Genomic DNA, 22,731 nt, shown 5'->3' with positions numbered 1-22,731 from the left:
CATAATGTGCCAATAGCTACCCCTTCCTGTCACCCCTTAGTTATAATAACCAAAGAGGTCTCCAGATCTTGTCAAATCCTCTGGGGGACAACACCCCCCACACACACACACCCCGAGATTCACAGATACATTAGAAAAGGATGGAAGGGTCTTGAAGGGGCAGGGAGCAGAGACCAAGGACAGCCTGAGGCAGGGCCTCCAGCACTGGGCTCGGCAGGAAGGCAGAGGCAGATGGAGTCCTTCATCCCTGGAGCCCTGACACTATCCTGCCAGGACTATGCTGCATCGATCGTTGACACACGGAGAAACTGAGAGACCACAGACCCATTTGCTGCACACCTTCCTAAAGACAGGGACCCAAGCTATTGGGCAAAGTCTTCTGACCCCACAGTGCTGGAAACCTGTCTCAGATACTTCCCCCACTGCCAGGACCCCTGGTTCTTCATTCCCATCAGGAGGCTGCCTGCCTCTCTTCTGATCCCCACAATTCTTGTAATCACTGAGCCAAGGTTCAGAGAGGTTTGGTAGCTGGCCAGGACTGGAAGTGTAGCCGCCAGAGGCCCTGTGTTTTTCTCCATTCCAGTTCCCTAGCATGGCATTCATGCAACTGGCTGGCGGCAGGGCTGGACCAGCTGAGGCAGGCCTGCCCTGGAGGAGTCCAGCTTGTGTGCTGGGGTAGCAACAAAGGCAACTGGCCATATGGAAGGAGCAGGGCAGGGATGCAGAGGGGACCAAGGCAGAGGAGCCCTGGGCGGGGCTGTGTCAGGAGAGGAGTGAGCTGGGCCTGCCGCAGAGTGGCCTCATGCCGAAGGCTTGGTAGCCACAAGAAATGGCCCCATTTCAGGCATAGAACATGGGGGACTGATCAGAACCCACAACAAAAACCTAAACAGAGAAGGGCCTAGGCCTGGCCCACCCCAGTGGGGCCAGGACCCTGGGAAGCTATAGGTGGGGAATGGGGTGACAGGCCTTGAACAGGGGCTCACTCACAGACACAACTGGGGACCTGGAGACTGCAGGGTGGGGATGTCGGCCTCTACCCCAGTGGCAATAGCAGCAGCGACTCTGCCACCCCCATCAGAAGCCTAGAGTGTGCCCCCTACCGACTCACCCCAGAATCACCTGCCTGGGGAGCACTGCTCCCTACCTCTTTCAGAGCTGAGGACCAGCAATCTTTAGAGGTCGAGTCCCCCAGGATACAGAACCAGCGAGGGGGCCCAGGCCCGGCTGCCTCTGGAACCAGGGCCCTGCCTTCCTGACTGTCCCCTCAGATGCAGGGTGGGGACCTGGAGAGGAGCCACGGGCTGGCAGCCGCACACGCGCCCACAGCTGATCCTGGAAAGCAGGGTTTGGACGCCCAGCCTGGCTCCACCTGCAGAGGCCATCTGGAGTCGGGCCCTGGCCTGAGCACTGCCGAGGATGTGGCCAGAGCTCTGAACAAAGGGAGCCAGCCGGGGAGGCCTCTGGTCACCACTGTCTCTGCCTCAGCAGGACAGAGGCCAAGGATGGCGCTGGCAGGAGCCTATGTCAGGACAGGCCCCCAATACCCTCATACCCAGTAAAGTCCAGACTCGGGGAGAACTGTGCCCCCTCCCAGGCCCAAGGGGCCCCAGAGCCTTTGAAAGCAGCAACTCCCAAACCATCCTGAGGGTAGGGGCACAGCAGGAATGCAACACAGCTGAGCCTGGCATGCACAAATGTTTTATACACCAGGCTCTCTTCACCCTGCGCGATTCTATCCTAGACAGGGAGGCCAAGGCCAACAGAGCTCGTGGCTTACCCAATAGCACACAGCTAGTAAAAAGAAAGCCAGTGCCCAATGTGGTGGTGCATGCCTGTAATCCCAGCACATGGGAGACTGAGGCAGGAGGATCGCCTGGACTTTGAGGCCAGCTTGGGCTACATAGTGAATTCAAGGCCAGCCTGAACTACACAGCAAGACTCTGGTTCAAAAAATAAATAAGTAAATAAACAGAAGGAAGAAGCCATCATCCAAATACAAACTCAAGTGACTCTAGAGCCAATACAAAAAGGAGTACACCTTGGCCTAGTTTTTAAGATAAATGAGAGGCCTCTGTGGCTAAACAGGAAGTTCTGCCCCCAGGGAGGTGCCCCACATGAACTAGGGACACTGGCTTTTCTGAGTGACTGTGGGCTGCCCTTCCTCCCATTTGGGCTTCCGGGTTCCTTCTGCAGCAAGTGGGCCTGGACTGGCCCAGGAGCCTCAGCAGTAAGAGAGGTCTTTACACCCATCCAAGTTTCACCAACAGAAGAAGTTGGGGACCCCTGTGGCATCAACAAAAATACTGAGTACTGAGGCGCAGAGAGAGAAAGTGACTTATCCCAAGTTACACAGCAAATGAGAAAAAGACTGGGGATACCTGAACTGGGCTCAGTCCCAAAATCCTAACCTTTTTCTATCCTGCCGCAAGTGGGGCTTCTGTATGCTACAGTCTCCATTTCTCCCTCATTCCTTTGACCAGCCTTCCCCAGACATGAATGTGGGCAGGCCGCACGCTGTGCACCAGGGAGGGAAAGCCAACACAGACCTTCATTTAACTTAATGAATCCAGGGAGGAGGTCTTGCTGTGTTCCCCAGGCTGGTCTCCAACTCCTGGGTTCAAGTGATCCTCCTGCCTCAGCCTCCCAAGTAGCTGGCAGTATAGACATGTGCCGTGCTCTGCTACACAAAACCTTCCAACTAGCTCCAACTACCGCTTCCTCCACTGTGAACTCTGGGGCTGTTTACAAGGGAGCATGAACTACTGTGCGCCTGGCTGGGGACTGCACTTCAGCTAGCACTTCAGTATACAAACGACTTCCCCAGGCGCCACTTTGCCGGGGCCTCCTGATGGCACTTGGTTAGTCAGGCAGCACCAACACATAGACTAGAGACAGGACCGACAAAGCAAGGGCAGGAACCAGCCCTGTCTACGTCTCTCAGTTGTCTCAAGTAGAGGCTGTGGGTGTGAAGGGCGCCTTTGCTGATTTTCTGGAGTGAACTTGGGTGGTCAACTTGACCACAAGGCACCCCGGCTCCTCAGTAGAATGTGTTGTCCTGTCCCCATCCCCAGCCCTGAGGCTCCCTGAGCAGCAGTGTCATACACTAGAGGGCAGGGACCCTGACCACTGGGGAAGGGGACCCTGGGGTCTGAATGGAGGCACATGGCACACGGACTCGGTTTCCTCTGCCCAGGCCAGAACCTATTTATTTTCATTGTCCAAGGAGGGAAACTAAGGTGCAGAGGTGGTTCAGGCTTGCCTCAGAGGGCAGGAGAAAGCCCACCCTGAGGCTTTGCTGCCTGCTCCCACAACTCCAAGCCTCTCCAATCGAAATCTCCACCCAGATAGCTCCCTCCAGACCAACAAAAGGGAGGGCTCAGGCAGGATCACCCACAGGCGAGAGCCTCCCCTCTTCAGGGCAGGAGGGGACTGAGAAGTCAGGGATTTGTTTAAAAAGATACCCTCGGACAAACTCAGACTTCCACCAGGAAGCACACCCGGAGAGAGAAAGGATCCCTAGGAGACCCCTCCCCTGTGTCATTCCAAAGCCAGCCTGGGCTGCATTCCAGGAGGCCAGATCACTGCGTGAGGGGCCTCGCTGGGGGTCACGCAGAGGCCCAGGGCTCCTCTCTGTCCCCAACATCCTTCTCCCAGGACACAAAAGACAGAGACACAACCCAGAGTGGGCTTTCCCATGCCTAGCTGGAAATCCAGGTCAGCCACAGCTGGGAATCAGAGCTAAAATTATGCTCCTTAGCTGGGTGCTGTGGCCCAAACCTGTAATCCCAGCACTCCGGGAGGCTGAGGCAGGAGGAATTCCAAGCCAGCCTGGGCTACATAGTAAGTTCAAAGGCAGCCTGAACTACAAAGTAAAATCCTGTCTCAAAAACCAAACCAAAACAAACTACCCTCCTCTACCCATCCAGAAGCCTCCCTACTTGCCTCCCCTCCACCCAAGACTTCCCTCCCCAGCTGGGGTGGGCCTAGAGGCACTGCCCACCACTGGTACAAAGTTCTGGCTCCAGACTGTGACACCCTCAGGACACTTACCCAGGTAGATGTCCCCAAAGGACCCGCTCCCGATCTTTCGACCCAGGCGGTACTTATTCCCCACACGCAGCTCCATGGTTCACTCTTGCTGCAGAGGGAAATAGAAATAGTGGGGTCAGAGAACGGGGAGCTGGGAAAGGAGCCCCCCAGGATGGACCCCACCCCTCCCCACAAAGGCCAGGCAAAGCCCCCAGGGACCTGGAAGGCCCAGCATCCTCCCTCCCACCATCCGGGAAGCAATCTGGCCTTACTTTGCTTGAGGGCAACCAGGTGCCAGGTAGCCAGTACCCAGCCCTCCCACACAGCTGGAGAACAGCTGAGGAGGCTCAGAACATTCAGCCTGGCCTGGCAAAAGGCGGGCGGAGTGGAAGCCAAGGGCCAAGAGAAAACAACAGCCAACAGAGAGCACCCCTTTGGGAGACAATGTCAAGGACCCTCTAGTAGGAGCTTCTCAAGGGGAAGACTGGCCACAATTGGCCCAAGACTCTGAAAGGAAAATCAAGGACAAAGAGGGTATCGGGGAGGGGACACACACAGGAGATGACATCCTGGAGGCACTGCCATGGGCATCACCAGCAAGCCCCAAGCTCCAGGGATGGGAGGATAACCTGGCGGGAGGGGTCCCAAAGGACCCCTTTAGTGCCTTTCCAGGCCTCTGAAATGAGGGTCCCTGTACCTCCAACCCCAGCCCCAGACTGGAGGTCAGGCCTCCACACTTTGCCTGGTCTGCCTGGGGCCTGTGTGCCCCAAAGGAGGGGTCTGACCCCACTCAGCGAGAGTGTAGGAATCCAGCTCCCCCTACTCATGGCGCTGGCAAACCACCCAGGCCCTTCTCCCTGACCCCTTTGGAGGACTGTTCTGGCTGGCTGGCTTCTAACAAGCTGGGGTTTAAGTTGCTGGTGAGGCAGGAGGGATCCTGATTTGAGCAGCTTCCCTCCTTCCTGAGACCCATGCTGGTGCCTCAAGCCCACAGGCAGTGAGGGCCAGGCTACCCTGGCAGGGACCCTCTGTGCTGGCCCTGAGCAGAGGCCTGGGCTCCTGTGTTCATGGACGCAAATGAGGAAACTCAAAGTCCTGAAAGGAGAGGGGTCCCTGAGATCTCCCTGTGTTTACAAGAGAGCAGTGGGGTGACCAGGAGGGGACTCAGGCCCAGAGAGGTCATGGCACTGTGCCCACGCCAGCCAGCAGCAAGTCAATGGCAGACTCACCTAGGACCCAAAAGGGGGCCTGCTGCCCCACCTGATAGACACACATGTGAGCAGCTTATTCTATGCCAGGCCCAGGAGGCAAAACAGGAAGATGGGAAAGCAGCCATGTGGGTATCAGTCAACTGTCCCTTGCCATGCCAAGGGTCACCCCCCCCCCCCGCAGCCAGGCCACCTGGGACAGGAGCCGGGACAGATTTACTCCCTGGATGGTCAGGCGAGACCTCCCTGCTGGGACAGAAAGGAGCCAACAGCTCCTGGCCGAGACAGACACCCCAGCTCCCGGGAGCAGCCACAGCCTTCCAAGAGCCACAAGGAAGTAGCTGGCACCCCGTGCCAGCCAAACTCAGGGCCTTCGCCCACATGCCTGACCTGGCCCGGCTAAGGAGCCACGGCTGCCAGCAGCAAATGCTGCACATCTGCAGGAAACCCACACACCCCATGCCCCACGTCCGAATGCCGCCCAGCTTCCCAAGTGTGTCTCTGCCAAGGGAGCAAGCACCCAGCCTGAACAGTCAGCCCTGGTTGGGGGGGGGCACATGGATCACACACACACACACACACACCCGCCAAGCACATTTTCCACTAACGCCAATTCAGAGACCACAGACAGGAGGCAGCAGGAAAGGCAGCAGGTTAGGAAAAGGAACACAAATATCCGTGCATCCTATATTACATAAATACCCACGCAGGGTTACATAAATACCCGTGCCCTCTGTCTGGGTCTTACATAAATATATGCACATGACCCCCGGCACCCTCCCCGCACCAGGCGTCTGTCTGCAGAGGAGAGAGGTTCGAGAGCTGTATTACCTGCAGGACCCCACAACTGCCCTATTTGCCACCCAGAGTTAGGGTCTCCCAGTGCTGGGAGCCCAGGGTCCCCAGGTCAGTGCAGTCTGTCCCAGCACTACCTCCCCCAAAGACCCCCCAGAAGAAAACACACGTGCTTCATCCGGGAATGGGGGCAGCTTTCCAGTTCTTTGGCTGCGTCTCCCAGTGGAGTGGGGTAGGGGTGAGGGGGATAAACAAAGTGGTGGGGAAAAAGGCAGACACGAAGACTGAGGAGTTTCAGCTGGTTAGGAAAATTAGACAACTACCAACCAGCGCGGCACACACGGACAAGGTTTTTACTTCCCGACACCTCCCCCCTTTCCCACAGCCAGGACCTTTGTCACTGGACCATGAAAATAAAAACCGAAGGCACAGCTTAGACCCTAAGATCGAGGAGCCCAAAACACCCGCATTCTCTGGAAGCAACTTAAGACACTTTCCCCTTCTCTCTCCCCAAATCCTTCTCCCTGGGGGAAGCTACACCAAGAGCAAATAGGTAAGAAAACTCAGGGCAAAGTTGGGGAGGGGCTGGCCTCACTCTGAGTTGGACGTTAGGAGGAGCTGGGGTCCTCTCTAAGGTCGGGGTACCAGTCCCATGGTCGCCCGCAGAACAAGGGTTTCTCTCAGGGAAGGAACGGGAGAATCCCAGCTGATAAATAACCCCACCCTTCCTCTCCACAAAGGAAAACAAAGCTGGTGGCCTGGGGGGACCACACACTCCAGCACCCCAGGATCTCAAGACACCGATCCAACAGGCGGGGACAGCCTTGCTGACCCAGGGTGCAGGGCAGCAGGGCCAGCGAGGAGGGGGGCGCTGCTGATCGCCCAGAAACCTACAGAAGCCCAGGGCTTGGCCAGGAAGCCCCAAGACACAGGACCGGGTGCCCTCAGCTCCCCGGTCCAAGCCCCCTTCCTCGCCCTCCCTGAATCTCTGCCCGGGGTCACCCCCGGCTGGGGCCTAAAGGGGGGTCAGCTGGGGGGGGGGCGCGCCGGACTGGCGGGGCCCTCCCTGGGCAAGCGTGCAAAATAACACTCCCCCTCCTCCGCGTCCCCGGCCGCGCCTTTGTCCTCGCCCGGCCGGGCGGGCGGCGCCCGGACTGCGCCCCCCACCGCGCGGCGCGAACGCGCGTGTGTCGCCCTCCCCGCCCTCCTCCCAGCAAAAACAAAGAGGCGGAGGGAGCCCCGTTTCCCTCCGGCTCGCGCCCCTCCGCGGGCCCGCGGACCCCCGATACTCACCCCGCCGGGAAGGTGTCGGAGCCAGGCCGCTGCTCGGGGGTCTGCCGCGGGCGGGGGCCGCCCGCCGGGGCGGATGCCGGAGGATTCGGGGCGCTGGGCGCGCCAGCCTCTCCCGGCCCAGCCGCCGTGCCGCACCGCACCGCACCGCACCGCGATCCGCTCCGCTCGGCCCGGCCGACTCTGCTCCGGGCTCCGCCGCCGCCGCCTCCCTCCGCCCGGCCGCCTCCCGCCCGCCCCCGCCGCCGGCCTGCGCGCGCCCGCTCCGCGCGCGCCCGCGGCTCCCATTGAGCCCCGGGCCCGCCCGCTGATGTCATCCCCGGCCCTCCGCCGCCGCCCCGGAGGATTTAAAGGGCCCGCGCGCTCTGGGCCTGGGGAGGACGCTCGGGGGCCGCAGCCAAAACGCAGTGCCCTGGGCCACGCGAGCAGCACCGTGCAGGAGCGCAGTGTCGCGCGTGGGAGCCGAGGAGCGCACGCAGACGCTGCCACCCTGAGACGAGCCCGGGCGGGGCGCAGGTGGAGAAAGTGCGGTGGGGGGGCAGGAAGAAGAGGAGGGCACGCAGAACCGGGGTTTTTCACCCTCAAAGCATCCTCTGCCTCTGGCCAGATCAGCGGGCCTCTGAGAAGGAAGGCCTGTGCACGTTCCCCACACTGCAAAAGGAGCCACAGAGTTGGGGCTCAGGCCCCCCCAGGCTCTGAGTGCCGCAGAGAACGCTGGCCAGGTTGATTCAGGGGCGGTGAAGGACGGAGGGCCTATGCCCCAAAAAAGATCCAGGGTCCAGCCTGGCTGTTACACTCTCCTCCCAGAAAAATATCAAAGGCAAAGGCCCTTTTCTTCTCCATCCCAACCCCCCTGCAGCTCAGCTTGAAGGGGCACAGAGCAGACCCTCAAATCCTAATTTACCCCCTCGGGGTTGGGACCCCACATACCGCTATCGAACCAGCACCTAAATTAGGGGCCCATTCACCCCAGCCCTGGGATGAGGAAGAAAGACCCTGCCCTCCAGGTCCCCCTGAGAATTAATGAAGGCTTCCTCCAGGACAAGGTTATTAAAATGATGATATTTACACTGTCCCATGTAAAGCTCGAAGGTTATGACACACCTACACTGTCAAACACAGTTGTGACTGTGGACACCCAAAATGGCTGAGCACACGGCTTCTGGAAGCACGTTTTGAGGAAGAGTCACTTCCATAATAACTGCATCTTCCCTCAAGCCTGAGGGACTTAGTCACACACTGTCCCAACTGGTAGGAACCTTACAGGCTGGGTCCATTCACAGGCTGGGAGACTATAGCCCAAGAGAAGCCACAGGGTTGCCTGGGACTACACAGCCCTGCAAGACAGCCCTTCCTCCCAATGGTCCCGGAGTGCTGGGCCTGAAAGCCTGTTTCCAAGAGCAGAAAAGTGACAAGCCACTGCCTTCTCCCCAGGAGACACCCATGGCAGGCAACCAGGGATCTGGCCTGGGTGTTGCCTTGCCAGGGCAGGGTGTGACCAACCAGGCAGTGGACTTGGCTCAGCCTGTGGTGTTTCTTCTTGTTTTTGTTTTGTTAGTCAATTCCTAATTGGTGGAGTTCATCTTCCAGATCAGATTCCTGACTTCTCCAGAAGCCCTGGTAACTCGGGGGCCACAGGCAGGGTTCTGTGTCCTCCGAAAGGCCAGGCAGTGGGGGCCTGGCCTATGCAGAGTTGAATGCACCCCTCTACCCTCCTGTCGTCAGCATCCCAACTTTCCAAGCTGGGCCCTGTTTTGCAAACACGGGGGCTCCTTTTCTTCAGCACCTACCAAGCACCCCACATCCTTGGTATTATCTCCAAGGACAACAGATGGAATGTGAATTCTTTCCACGGTCACCAAGGGGACTCCAAGGGTCTAGCACTTGCCGAAGGGCACATACCAACTCTTGAGCCTGAACCTGGGGCTGGAACAAGGCTGCTGCCCCTTCTAACCCAGTCCACCTCCAGCCTTGAGGAGAAATGTCCTCATCCCCTTCTCCTCATCAGGCCCCACCCCTTTTTGAGACAGAGTCTTGCTAAACTGTCCAGGTTGACCAAGAACTTTCGATCATTCTGCCTCAGCCTCCCTAGTAGGGAAACCACAGGTCTTACGAGCCTCTGGTTCCCCCAAGGCCTGCTGAGGAGGCCCGCGCTCCTGAACCTTCCCAGTCTGTCCTCACTGTCTCGACCCACTTTCTCCTTTGCAGGGATGCTCCCCGATCCTGTCACCTGACAAGCCAACTGTGAGAGCCCCAGTCCTCTTCCCTCTGACTCCTCCATAAGTCTAAGCTCTAACCCTAAAGAGTTTTCCATTTAAGCTCCGAGAAGAAACAGACATGAGGAAAAGGCCAGCCAAGAAGAGGAGACTGTTCCAAAGCACGAGAAATCCTACCTCCTTGCAGCAGCCAGGGCCTCTCTCTCCTGGAATCAGAATCGACTCCCAGTTTGAAAGTCCCAGGATGTAGTTTAAAGTGGCTCCCTAGCTGGGTATGGGGGCGCACGCCTGTAATCCCAGCACTTGGGAGGGTAACGCAGGAGGAGTTCCAGGCCAGCCTGGGCTACATAATAAGTTCAAGGCCACCCTGAACTACATAGTGAGATATTGTCTCAAAAAATAAAATCAAGTCACCTTCACAGAGAGGCATGGCCTATCATTTTCCTAGCACTCAGCACTACCTAACATACTCTACATGGTGCTTATTTTATTTTTATTTATTTTTGGTCTGCATCCCCCTCTGAGGGAGCTAAATTGCATGAAGGCAAGGAGTGAATGCTATTTTGGGTACCACCATGTCGCCAATACTTAGAATAGTGTCTGGCACCTCGCAGGCATTTAACAAATAAGGAGGGAATGAATGGACTGCAAAGAGACGCGTTCCTCCCTCTCTGACCCATGTGGGGCGCTGTCCCCTGCTGCATGCCAGGCCTCTAGAGATGCCTCAGCTGAATGGCTCACTCTTACTGTCAACTGGACCAGATTAGGAGATTCCAGGACAGGCGGTTGGATTGTGAGGGCACTAACCTCATCCTTGTATTAACGCAGGGATGAGTTCACATGTAATAGGCTATTTGGAAGTGGGTCACTGGGCATGACTTTGAAGGATAAAACTTTGAAAAATATTTCCCTCCCATTTTTTTTATCAGTATATATTTGTTTGCAATATATAATAAATACATGCATCATGGGGAATTGGTCCTTATACATTCGTGAAGCATGGGGCTACATCCCCAGACCTTTTTATTTTTTATTTTCAGACAGGGACTTGCTAAGTTGTCCAGGCTGGGCTTGAACCTGTGATCCTCCTGCCTCAGCCTCTGCAATGCCCTTCCCTTCTGCCATGTTTCTGCCTTGGAGCCAGCCGACCATGGCCTGAAACCGTGAACTAAATCTTTTCTCCTTTAAATTGTTTTTGCTGGGTCTTTGGTCACAGTGCTAACTAGCCTTGCCCACCTCGGTCTCCGCTTCCAAGGGCCCTGTAGCCCCTCTGTCTCTCCCTTCTTGGGTCCTGCTCACAGCTGTCCCAGGCCTCTGAAGTGCTGAGAGGTCCCCAGCCAGCCCATAGATGCCACCTTCCTGTGGCTTCGGTTCCTAGATGTCCTCTAGGTCCTACCCACCTCAGTGCTCCTGGGGTAGTGCCTGGGCCACCCTCTCCTTTTCTCCGCTTCTACTTGGTGACCTTGGTGTGTGGCCGTGTCTGGTCAGTTTATCACTGCCAGTGGCTCCTCCTCCTCCTCCAGCTACAGGAAGGCAGGGCTGCAAGAGGGCTCGATTTTTTACTTTGTACTTTGTTACAAGGTCTCGGAGTTGCTCACACTTGGCTCCAACTTGTGATCCTCCTGCCTTAGCCTTCCAGGATGCTGAGAATACAGGCGTGCACCATCACAGTGGCTCCAGAGGTCTGGATTTCAATGCAGGGCCAATCACTGGATTTCAGGGTGACCTTGGGGGACTCCCAGCCCCTTTCTGGGGCTCTGAGCAAGGTGACCTCAAAGGTCTTCAGTGTCTCCCTTTGAAACTAGGGGCTGGGTCAGACTGGGAGCCACCTCTAGACTCCACATCCCAGCCACCATGTGGAGAAAGGCTCTGGGGTCACAGTCTGGGGTGAGTAGGAAAGGGCTCCTCCCCTTACCATTCCCACACTCAAAACATGAGCATTTCTTGGCTACTAAAAATACACCCATAGATGAAATCCACATTCTTTCCCAGGGCCGGCAGTGACTTGGCCCCTACTGGCTCCCAAACTCATTTCATACCTCACTTACTGTTCTCTTTCATGTCCTCAGACCCCAGGACCTTTGCACTTGCTGCTTCCTCCTTCTGTCTAGAAGTATCTGGCCCAGATTGCCAGTGGCTGTCTCCTGCTCTTGGCCCAGGTCACAATTCAAAAGTCACCTCCTCTTAGAGGTCTTCCTTGATCACACAGTCATGAGTGGGCTTCTAACCCCTCTGCCTTCTCCCAGTGATAGCCTGCTTTATTTTCTCTATGTTCCTTAGGACTCACTGAAAATACCAACTTATTTTTAACCTTTTTGTTTGTTTGCTTGTTTTTTGAAAAGGGTCTCACTATGTAGCACAGGCTGGCCTCAAACTCACAGCGATTCTCCTGCCTCAGCCTCCTGAATGCTGGGATTACAGGTGTGTGCCACCATGCCTGGCTGAATATTCACTTATATTAATGACCTTGATATAAACTCTGAAAGAGAGAGAAAGAGATCCCCTCCTAAAGGTGCCCCATAAATAGCCATGCAATGAGCGAGGGTATGTGTGCTGAGGCGTGGAGAGGGGCCTGACACTTTCCATGCTGGGGCCACACTGTGCCCAACAGCCTTTCCTTGGGGACAGGCCCTGTCCCGTGCTCCTCTGCACCCCTCCACCTTCCACCAGTGGCCTCTCTGTCTTCCCCTGCCCACAGGGCTGCAAGGGGGCCAGCCCTCTCTCAGCCATCCTCATGCCACTGTTTCCGTCCCAGAATCCAGTCCCAGAGGAGCAGGAACACTTGTCATGTGTCCCACGTGTCCCACAGGGGGGAACTGAACATCCCTGAACTTCCCAAGGCCCCTCACCCTGCCCCAGCTCAGTCCCCCTCCCAGCCCCTGCCTCCTGCCCCACTGCTCCTCTGACCCTTTTTGTTTGCGGCAGACTTGTGCCCCTTCCGCCCAATGGGAAAGATCCCTGAGCCGGGATGCACAACCCCTCATTAGCTGGACCACAATCCTGTCCCCACACAGCTCTCGGAGTCACTGTGACCCCTCACGTCCCTGGCCACGTCACACAGCCGCCCACAACACGTCCCGATGCCAGCTCCTCGCAGGGCCTGAGAGGTCCGCCCTTGCTGTGCTCGCTTGCCCAGAGCTGACGATATGACTGCAGCCGGGTGGGGTGGCACACGCTTGTAATCCCAGCACTCGGGAGGCCGAGACAGGGGGATCACCTCAAGTTTGAGGTCGCCCTGGGCTACATAGTGAGACCCTGTTTCAGAAACAAAACAACAAATGTGACGTAGAAGCTGGCCACACCCAAGGAGAAAAACAAACAGTACCTTCTGCTCCAAGACTCCAGGATGTGGACCACAATGTTTTCCTTCTTGTATCCCTCCCCTCTAAGGGCTAGGGATGGAATCCAGGGCCTCAAGCATGCTAGGCACCCCAGCCCTCAGGTCTCTATGTAGCCCAGGCTGGCCTCAAATAAGCCATCCTCCTGCCTCAGCCTCCCAAGTACTGCAACTACAGGTGTGCGATGGTGCCTGGCTCTGTTCTCCTAACCTTTATGTAATGGGCTACACAAATACAGCTTTGCGACAGGTCCTGAGGCCTCAGAGCCTGACTACTTCCCAATTCCGGCCTACGGAGAAATGGGGGCCCAGAGGCTGAGGCCAGAGGAAGATAGAGGCGCAGAGGGTCCCCAACCCCAGGCAGCTGATTGTGGGGTTTTCCCAGCAGGCTGCTCAGGGTAGCTTAGCACCATGTATGGAAAGACAGGAAGAAAATCAGCATTATCTGGATGGACAGTGTGCCAGGCTCCACAGTGGCTCCGATCCCCGAGTCTTACCTAATTCCATGGCTCCCTGCCCTCACCACCACCACACTGCAGAGCACCTTGCCTGTGCTACAGGGAGAAACCCAGCTGGGGAGGTTAGAGAATCTGAGCTCATGTTCACCAAGGCTGTGGAGGTCCCCAACTTACCTCTCCAGACTCAGCCTGGAGCCCCACCCTGCCCTGTCTCCCTCCTCCACGCATGCCAAGTGGAACCTCCCTGTGACATCTGAGGCCCTACCAGACTCCCCTGGCCCACAAACACCACTCTCTGACTCTGGAAGTATCCAGTGGCTTCTGTTGAGCACTCAGGTAGCTGTTTCCAGAGCAGATGCCCATCCCCAGCAGGCTCCCTGAGTAACCAGTGTGGTGTGGCAAAAAAGAGGCTGGAATCTGTGGTGGCACACATCTGTGATCTCAGCACCCAGGTGGCAGCGGAGGCAGGAAGATCATTATGAGTTCAAAGCCACCCTGGGCTACAAGGTGAGTTCAAGGCCAGCCTAAACTACACAGTGAGACCCTGCCTAAAAAAAAAAAAAAAAAAAGAAATCCTAAAATCTTTTTTGATTTGTATTTGTATTTAGTTTTTAGTCTTATACTTCTAAATTTTTTTTTGAGATGGGGGTCTCGGGAACAGGGTCTTGCTAAGTACATAGTTCAGCTCATAGTTCATAGTTTAATACATCTCCTGAAGCCTACCACCCAGAGGCCAAAGTGTGAGTGGTGGCTGAAGCTGTTACTAATCCAGGTACCAGGGCAGAGCTGGGCCTGGTTGGGCCTCTATGGGTCCAGAGGCAACGGGTCCATGAGACTCAGCCTGGAATCCCTTGCCTGCTCCACGTGGCCCAGACCCAGGGACAGGTCACTGTACCTCAGTGTGCACAGGGCTGAGGCAGGGCTCATGGGGGCCAGGGTGACGGCACGGTAATGCCTTTGAGAACCTGCAGGGCATCCCACCAGACACCATCTTGGGTGAAAGAAGCTGCATAAGCAGTAACAGAGCAGGCAGGGTCATTAGACAGCCTGAGCCTGGGTCCTGGCTTCACCGGGGTGACGCACCAGCCTCTCTGTGCCTCAGTTTCCCTCTCTGGGGAGTCACAATCTACCTGTTTCGTGGCATCGTGCTGAGGGCTGGGGTGAGCTGGGTAGCAGAGCTTCTGCTTAGCGTGTGTGAGGCCCTGGCTCTGATCCCCAGGACCATACACAAATAAATAAATGCATAAATAAAACTGATACTAAAAGCACAGGATTGCCCTAAGGCAGGCAGGACCAGAGCCGAGGTCTTCCTAAGCATCGGCGGCAGTCTCCCGCCCCGCTCAGCGGTAGAGCATGAGTATTTCAGACACGATCATTTCCGGCCCACGCATGGCAGGCACTTGACTCTCAGTCCTGGGGCTAATTGTCACTCTGAATGACTAAGGTTCTGACTATGCGGTGAGCCACCTCCAATTTTCTGTGCCTGGCAAGGTGACTTCCCTGACTGTTTCAGAACATCGGAGATCCCCGACCCCAACCACTGGGGAGCCCTGAAGCCCCCATTATTGTCCTGGAGGGGTAGCTTCGGGGTGTGGGGACCTGAGTACTAGGGGAAAAAGAGAGTAATAAGAAGGTGCCCATCCCAGGAAAATCCCAATGAGGAGCCTAGAGTGAGTCCCAGGGTGGGAAACAGACCGCTTGGGGAAATGTGCACTCCCATCCTAACTCGGGGTGGCCACAGGTCTACCTGAGTCAGCTGACAGGCACCCAGGCCCCCCTCCAAAGATGGCCAGATGGAACAGGTGCCTGGGAGTAGAAGGAAGGCCAGGCTACCTGTCCACAGACAGCCCCAGGAAGCAGGTAGATGGAGAACTGTCACCCCCATGTCACCCATGCAGAAACGGAAGTTGGAAAGCAGACTTCTGTTTTCCCTAAGCAAGCCTTAGTGGTTCTGGTGCAGCCCAGGACTTAGCCTCGACCTCCCCTCCCTATGCCCCCATCCAGGAGTTGCACATAGAGACCCCAACGAAATTTAGGAGCCCCAAGTCCAGACCTACTCCTTGACTGCTCCCCACCTGGCTTGTGAACAAGCCCTGTCTTCTCAGCCTGTTTCCTCATCTATACAATGAGCTGATCAATAAATTCTACCTCCCCGCGCCCCACCCCTCAATCGGATCCTCTTCTGGAGGCTCAGGCCCAGGATCTCGCCCGTCTGGGGGCTGGAGGTCGCTAACCCCTGGGGAAATTGCCCTATCTGTCCATTTCCCAGATGGAGAAACTGACACTTGGAGGTAGCAAAGGGCTTTCTCTCGACCCCAGGGTGAGGTCACCTCGCCGTCACCACTCAGTTCCTTCCTGCCGAGGTTAAGAATGGTTCCCAGCCTTCACATGTAAGTTGCAGCCATTTAACAGTGACTACACATCCTCAGGTGGTGACTAACACAACACAAGAAAATGCTTATGACCACGTTCAGAGAGGAAAAGCAAAACATAAAAACTGTAAACACAGTTGATGAAATTATATTAAATTGATTATGCAGAGAAAACAAAAGAGACTGAATGGAAATGGACCCAAATATCCACAGTGATTTTGCTGTGTCTTAATGCCATAGAGAATTTTTTTCCACTTTTCTCCATTTACCAAACAGTCAATCAGCGCACACTTCTTTCACAACGAGGAAAAAACATCGTATTAAAACAGTAACAATACATTTGTGGTTGAAGTATTTGGAAATTTGCTGCCTCCTCTTCAACTTCCTCTCCTTCCAATCCTCCAAAGACAGAAGTTTTCGGGACTTGGCAACCATAACCCAGAACCAAGGAAGGCGTTTGGGAGCAACCGGCCTCTGCCGATGGCAGCACCTCCCCCGCTCCCCTTCACCAGCCCCTTCTCCTAGACCCCCTCTCCGCCCGCCCACGAGGACCCCGAGACCTCTCCTCACCCCGCTCCCACTCACGCAGCTGCGGGCGCTCACCTGGCACCCGGAGGTCGCCTCTGAGATGCAGACGCGGACACCTGTCGCTCCAGGTGAGGACTCTGCGGGTGAGCAGCGCACCCAGGACCCGGCCGGCCGAGGGGTGGGGTCGTGACGTCACTGCACGACCAGGCCCCGCCCCTTCTAGGCCCCGCCCCCGCGTCCCGGCCCGGCGGGTTCGTGGTTCTCGTGCTTGCGGGCTGAGATGCCGGGACAGCTCTCGCTGCCCGCACGCCACGCGTGGGCTGGTCCCCATCTGCCCTTCCGGAGCTTGAATCCCAGGCAGAGCTGAATTCCCCTCAGATTATTCAGCCGGGTCCTCGGGACCTCTGCTCACCGAGTGTGTCCTCCCCTTCTACCCCCTCCCAGCCCCCAACCCTTTCCACCCTTTTTTGGTTTGTTTTTTGGACAGGGTCTTGCTAAATTGCCCAGGCTGAGCTCGAACGTGTGCTCTTCTAGCCTCAGCCTCCCAGAATGTTGGGGTTAGAGGCATCTGCTGCTCTGCCCAGCGACCTCCTCTTCTGTGTGTTATCTGAGATTGGCACTTTTTTTGTTGTTGAAAATCCCAGCCTGCTGATGAGTGCAGAGGTAAAAGGCCTACATCTTCGGAAAGGTTCCAGCCACCCAAAAAATGTTTTTTGGGACAGGGCCTCTCTATATCGTCCAGGCTGGCCTCGAACTTGCAGTGATACTCCTGACTCAGACTTTTTTTTCTTCTGGTATTTTATTTTTTTGTTATTGGGGGTCGAACTCAGGACTTTCCACATGCGAGGCAGGCGGCAGAACCAGTGAGCTAAATCCCCGGCCCTCTTCTGGTGTTTTGAGACAGGGTGTCGCTATGTAGACCAGGGTGGCCTGGAACTCATGGCAATCCTCCTGCCACAGCCTCCCAAGTGCTGGGAATTACAGGCATGTGCCACCATGCCCGGCCTCGGAAAAATGTTTTTTGCCTTGAATGGGCAATTCTCTTTCTGTCACAAGGAAGCCACTTGGAATACAGGTTCGCCGTGGAGATCTTTAAAATTGTGCACACATGGAGTCCCAGCTACTTAGGAGGCTGAGGCAGGATCGTGAGTCTAAGGCCACTTAGCAAAACCCTGACTAAAAATGTAGGCTGGGCATGGTGACATGCACCTGTAATCCCAGCACCCAGAAGGCTGAGGCAGGAGGATTGCTTTGAGTTCCAGGCCAGCCTGGGCTACATAGTGGGTTCAAGGCCAGCCTAAACTACACAGTGAGAACCTGTCTCAAAAAAACCCCTAAATAAATAAATAAATAAATAAATAATAAAATTTGTTGTAAAAAGATGGGAATGCAGTTTAGTGGTACAGCAGTTGTCTGGCATGCGTGAGGCCCTGGGTTCCAACCCCAGGACTGCAAAATAAATAGATAAAATGAAATATTTTTAAAAGGGCTGAGAATGTAGATCAGCATGCCCTCAGTTCAATCCCCAGTACCATAAAAAGAAGAGAAAAAATGTCTTACAAAGGGGATTGGTTCCTAGCACAAACACACAATAGAATATTATACAAGCACTGAAAGTATGTTTACAAACAGCTTATCATATGAGGGAATCTGTTATAATATGAAGAGAATCAAACCAGGATGTAAATAGGTAGTGACAGCAGGATTACGGTTGTACTTACAAACAAAACACTATGTATGAGGAAAAGCTTGGGGAAACAATGTGCACTGTGACATTTCCAGGTGGTGGCATTGTGAGGTGCTTTTCTCCCTTTCCTCTTCCCCCATTTTCAGTGTCTAATGGGCTTATTTCACTTTTATGAAATTCCTTTATTGCTTTGTCTTGTTTGTGGTGCTGGGGATAGAACTCTGGCTTTTGCTCTGAGCTACATCTTGTGCTCTTTTCCATTTCTTATTTTGAGATAGGGTCTCTCTAAGTCCCTAAATTGCCCAGGTGAGTTTGAACTTGCCATCCTCCTGCCTCAGCCTCCCTCTGTGTTGGGAGTACAGGGTGTGCCAACACGCCCAGCCCAAGTGACACTATTTCTCTCCTTAGATTATTTAATCTCCAACCCATGTTCAATTTCCCTAATTTGCTGGTTGTGATGGCATGTGTCTGTAGTCCCAGCTACTGGGGAGGCTGAGGCAGGAGGCTTACTTATGCCCACAAATTGGAGGGCAGCCTGTGCAACATATTGAGACTCTGTCTCTTGAAGACAAAGCAAGCTGGGCATGGTGGCACACACCTGTAATCCAGTGCTTAGGAGGCCAAGGCAGAAGGGTTAAAAATTGGAGACCAGCCTGAACCACACAACAAGACCCTGTGTCCAAAAACCCCAAAAAGCCACATGTGTGGGGACCTGGCTTTCACGAGTCATTTATTTGGTGGTTCATGTCAGGAGATTCTTTGGGACAGGAAAAGGACGACACAGCTCTTATTTTGATAATTATGGATATAGACAAGGCACTCAGAGCCCTAAGAGAATGTGGGAGTGAATGAGGTCTCCATGGAGGAGGCAGCACTGAACTGGGCTTCCATGTATGTGTAGGAGTTCAGCCTGGGGAGGACAGGCAGAGGAATGGGCCACCATCGGAGGAGGCCTGAAATGTAATCGGGTTGTGGCCAAGGACTCTGCTCCTCACCCTGGCAACCTCAGAGACGACTGCCCTGGGGCTGGCAGGAGAGGAAGCAGCTGGGCTTTTGCCTGCTTAAGATGCAAGGACCTCATTACAGACAGAAGCATGCAGAGCACCAACTAGAAATCTGAAGGCGAGTCCTGCATGGGCTTGAACTCACTATGCAGCCCAGGCTGGCCTCGAACTCACTGAGATCCCCTGCCTCAGCCTCCTGAGTGGTGGGGTCACAGGTGTGCACCATGCCTGCCCTCATCCCTGGCCTACCCCCACCCCCAAGCCTATTTAAAACTTTTTTTAAAAAAATTCTGAGACAGGGTCTCCGTAAGTTGCTAAGTAGCCCAGGCTGGGCTCACATTTGTAATCCTCCTGCCTCAGTCTCCCAGGATACTGGGATCACAGGTGGGTAACACCATGCCCAGCTCTTCGTAAAATAGTTCAGCAATGCTGAAACAGGCACAGCCCTCAGTTGGACAACACCACACCTATCACGATGACAACACCAAGTTACATTTGGCCCAAAATTTCAAATTCTCCGCACACCAGAGGGCATGGCCTGTACCAAGGGTCCCAGGGAGCAAAGCAGCCTCTTTGGGCAGCGACGGGACGGAGAGGTGAGGACAGGACCTTCGCCCAGCAATACCATGGAGCCGAGAAAAGGAAAGGACAGGATGTCTTCCTGCACAAACAGAGAAAGAGCCACAGGAAGTGGCGTTAAGGGAGAAAGCCTGCCCGGGACAAAGTGATTATTTGTGTGAAAAAGCCGCGGTGGGGGCCAGGGTTTCTGTCTTTTCCTTTTTTTCTTTCTTTCTTTTTCTTAGGCAGGGTCTTGAGAGGTTCAGGCTGGCCTTAAACTCACTATTATAACTGAGGCTGGCCTTGAATTCACAGAGATCCTCCTGCCTCAGCTTCCCAAGTGTTTTCTATCTTTTTTTGGTACCAGGGACCGAACTTGGGAACTTGGGCTTGCGAGGCAGATGACGGAACTACTGAGTTACATCTCCGGCCCTCTGTCTTCTTTTCTTTCTTGCTGTGCTGGGAGCTGCACCCCGTGTCCCTTCTTGGTGAACTGCACGACAGAGCCACAAAGACCCACATGGGAGTGGATCCCAGAGGCTCACAGTGCACAGCTGGGAGGTGCAGGAGCTCATAGTAAGGAGGGGGACACTGCTTGTTGCAAGGAAACCCTTACTTAGGCCTCAGTGAGCCACAAGCCCTGGACCCCGCCGCCCTTCCACCCACTGTGCTGGCCAGCATGAGCCCAACCGCTCCCCTGAGTTCCAGGGCTCAGTGACAGCACCGTGTTGACAGACTGCTTCCCGAATGCCTGCATCGTCCTCGGAGAGCTCGGGCCCTCCTGCCCGCTCTCTGTTGAATTCTCGTGTGGGCAGAGTCCTCAGGGCCAGCAGGAAGCAGGTGTCACCCTTACTTGCATCAGCAAATGGATAGGGAAACTGGAGGGTCTAGGTGGGCACAAGCCTGTGATCCCAGCACTTGGGAGGCTGAGGCAGGACGATCCTTTCAAGTTCAAGGCCAAGCCTGGATCACATAGTGAGGCACTGTCTCACAAAAAGGAAAAATAGGCAGGGGATTTAGCTCAATGGTTCCACCACCTGCCTTGCAAGCGCAAGGACCCGAGTTCGATCCCTGGTACCAAAAAAAAAAAAAAGGAAAAATAAAAACAAAACCTCAAATGAAAATAAAAGCAAAAACAAGGAAAGAGTGGAGGTTCTGGATAGTGGACACACCATTTGATTCCTTGTCCTCGGTGGAAACGCTCCAGAAAAGGACAGCTGTGGGAGAAGGGATATAGGGGGACCGAGCATGGAGAGACAAGGGAGAGGCTGCTTGGTCCTTTGTGGTGGCTCAGTGACTGGGGCCCCCCAACCCCCTTTTAATTTTTTTTTAAATTTTGAAACAAGATCTCACTAAGGTGCCCACGTTGGCCTTGAGGTTGCCATCCTCCTGCCTCAGCCTCCCGAGTGCTGGGATCACAGGTGTGCAGCACTGCGCCTGGCGGTTGTGCCCATTTAACCTCAAGGGAGGCCCTGCGAGCAGAGTTGGCAGGCTCCTCGGAGGGCAGGAGGGTGAAGGTGGGACCTGTCGTAGCCTGTGTTAGTTGCTTTCCTGGATTAATCCTCATAGCTGCCTCCCCATTTTTCAGATGAGGAAACTGAGGCTCAGGGGGAGAGGATGGCATCCTGGGCTTTTGAGCCCCAGAGCAGTGGGCACCAGCATGCAGCTCCCATCCATTGCCTGGCGGGGGCCCTGGCACTGCCCCTTCACCCCCAGCTGCAAGGCGCGGCCAACTTCTCATTCACTGGTGCCGCTTTCTCAGCTCCAAAGCCTCAGGTCATTTGACCAGAGGGGCCATCGTTGGCCTAAGTTACACTTTATTAAGAGGGAAAATAAGAGCTAGACTGATAGAAAGAGCCATCCGAAGAGGCTGGTGGGGGCTGTCCCCAGGGTTAGGGACCTCTTTCCTTCTCCCCGACTGACTCCTGCCTTTCTGATGGGCCTACGTTGGAGAGAAGTCCCTGAGCTGTTTGCCAGGTAGCGGATGGGTTTCTGACTGAATTGCAGCAGTCTCTTTCAAGCCTTACTTTTTCTGCTCTCAGAAGCTTTTCTAGACTTTTCCAGGGAGACCGGCGAAGACACACCCCACCCCTTCCTCACTGGCAGGTCCGGGGGCCTCCGGGCGGTGAGAGTCCCAGATATTTGGGGACAGGGTCACCGAGTCCCAGTGTCCGGCAGAGGCCCACCCTGAGCAGGGGCTCCAAGCTGGGGCTAGGGCTCCCAGCCTGGGACCGCAGTTTATTTTTGTCCTCCGAGCACACATGCCAGGGTGGGCTCTTTACTGCTGAGTGGCCTGGGGCTGAGGGAGGCTCACGGTCAGCTGGGCAGAGGACAGGAAGGTAGGTACTGCAGGCCCCGGCTCTGGGTGGGGTGGAGGATCCCACAGTCCTAGGAGGTGAGAGCACAGCGCTGGGAGGATGTGACTGGGCCTCAGACATGTGGGACATGCAGTCAGCGTGCGGACCGAGGATAGAGTCAGCAGAGGTCTTCCTGTGCAGTCACCGTGTCCAGAGCCGGCATGGCCCCAGGCAGGGGTGCCCTCCAGAGAGGGAAATTCCTTGAAACCCTGGGTGCTGACAGGCCCTGAGGTGACACAGGCCGTGACCAGAGCGGGTGATAGAGCATTCCATGTGGGGGTGGTGAGTGAGCTCTCCCGGCACCCTGCTGTGGGGACAGTCACCTGGCCTTGTTGCCTGCCCAGGCCCCGCCCCCAGGCCTGAGGACTCCCTCTGCCCCGCCCGTGCTGCACCCTGGGGAGCTCATCCCCAGGGACCAGCTGCGCCCGAGGCCATGTTTCCTTGAAGGTTGTAATTGAAGCCCAGAGAGGGGTCTTTTCTCTGATGCCACACAGCAGCAAATTTGGGACAGGGTGGGAACCCAGAGCGCCTGACTCAGGCTTGGCCGCTACTGTGCACTGGCACTGCCTAGGACCTGGAGATTTATTTATTTACTTATTTATTTTTTGGTTTTTGAGATGGGGCTTTGCTATATACAATAGGCTGAACTTCAACTCACTATGTAGCCCAGGCTGGCCTTGAACTTGCTTTGATCCTCCTACCTCAGCCTCCCAAGTGCTGGGGTTACTCATTTCTTTTTAATTGTTTAAGTGGAAATAATTCTTAAAATTGTAGTGAAGTACAGATCAATTGAAACTTACCATTGTCACCATTTCTGAGGGGCAGATATGTTGGGGACATTCACGTTGTGCTCAGCCCTCACCACCACTGTCTCTGGAACTTTTCCACC

General features: G+C 55.3%; 1 protein-coding gene across 7 annotated transcripts in view; it reads right to left on the bottom strand.

Moving 5' to 3' along the window:
* Positions 1–16,411, bottom strand: part of Csnk1e (casein kinase 1 epsilon) — a 31,259-nt gene extending 14,848 nt beyond the window's left edge. For 4 of the 7 annotated variants that reach the window (XM_013072565.3, XM_004845614.4, XM_021258996.2 and 1 more), the window contains exons 1-2: positions 7,329–7,547; positions 4,054–4,141 (exon numbers count right to left, since the gene is read on the bottom strand). In XM_013072565.3, coding sequence (XP_012928019.2) covers positions 4,054–4,129 — 76 coding nt within the window. In that variant the 5' untranslated portion in view covers positions 4,130–4,141; positions 7,329–7,547. Of the gene's footprint in view, positions 1–4,053; positions 4,142–7,328; positions 7,573–16,311 lie in introns of those variants that run through there. The other 3 variants (XM_021258995.2, XM_087213890.1, XM_004845613.4) reach the window with 3 other exon arrangements.
* Between the last annotated feature and the right edge of the window lie 6,320 nt (positions 16,412–22,731).

Source organism: Heterocephalus glaber, unplaced genomic scaffold, assembly GCF_053883595.1.
Source record: "Heterocephalus glaber isolate CG9 unplaced genomic scaffold, H.glaber_assembly_v1.0 deba00001444, whole genome shotgun sequence".
NCBI classification, from domain to species: domain Eukaryota; kingdom Metazoa; phylum Chordata; class Mammalia; order Rodentia; family Bathyergidae; genus Heterocephalus; species Heterocephalus glaber.
The sequence above is the reverse complement of the archived record's forward strand: the minus strand, read 5'-3'. Positions and strand labels throughout refer to the sequence as shown.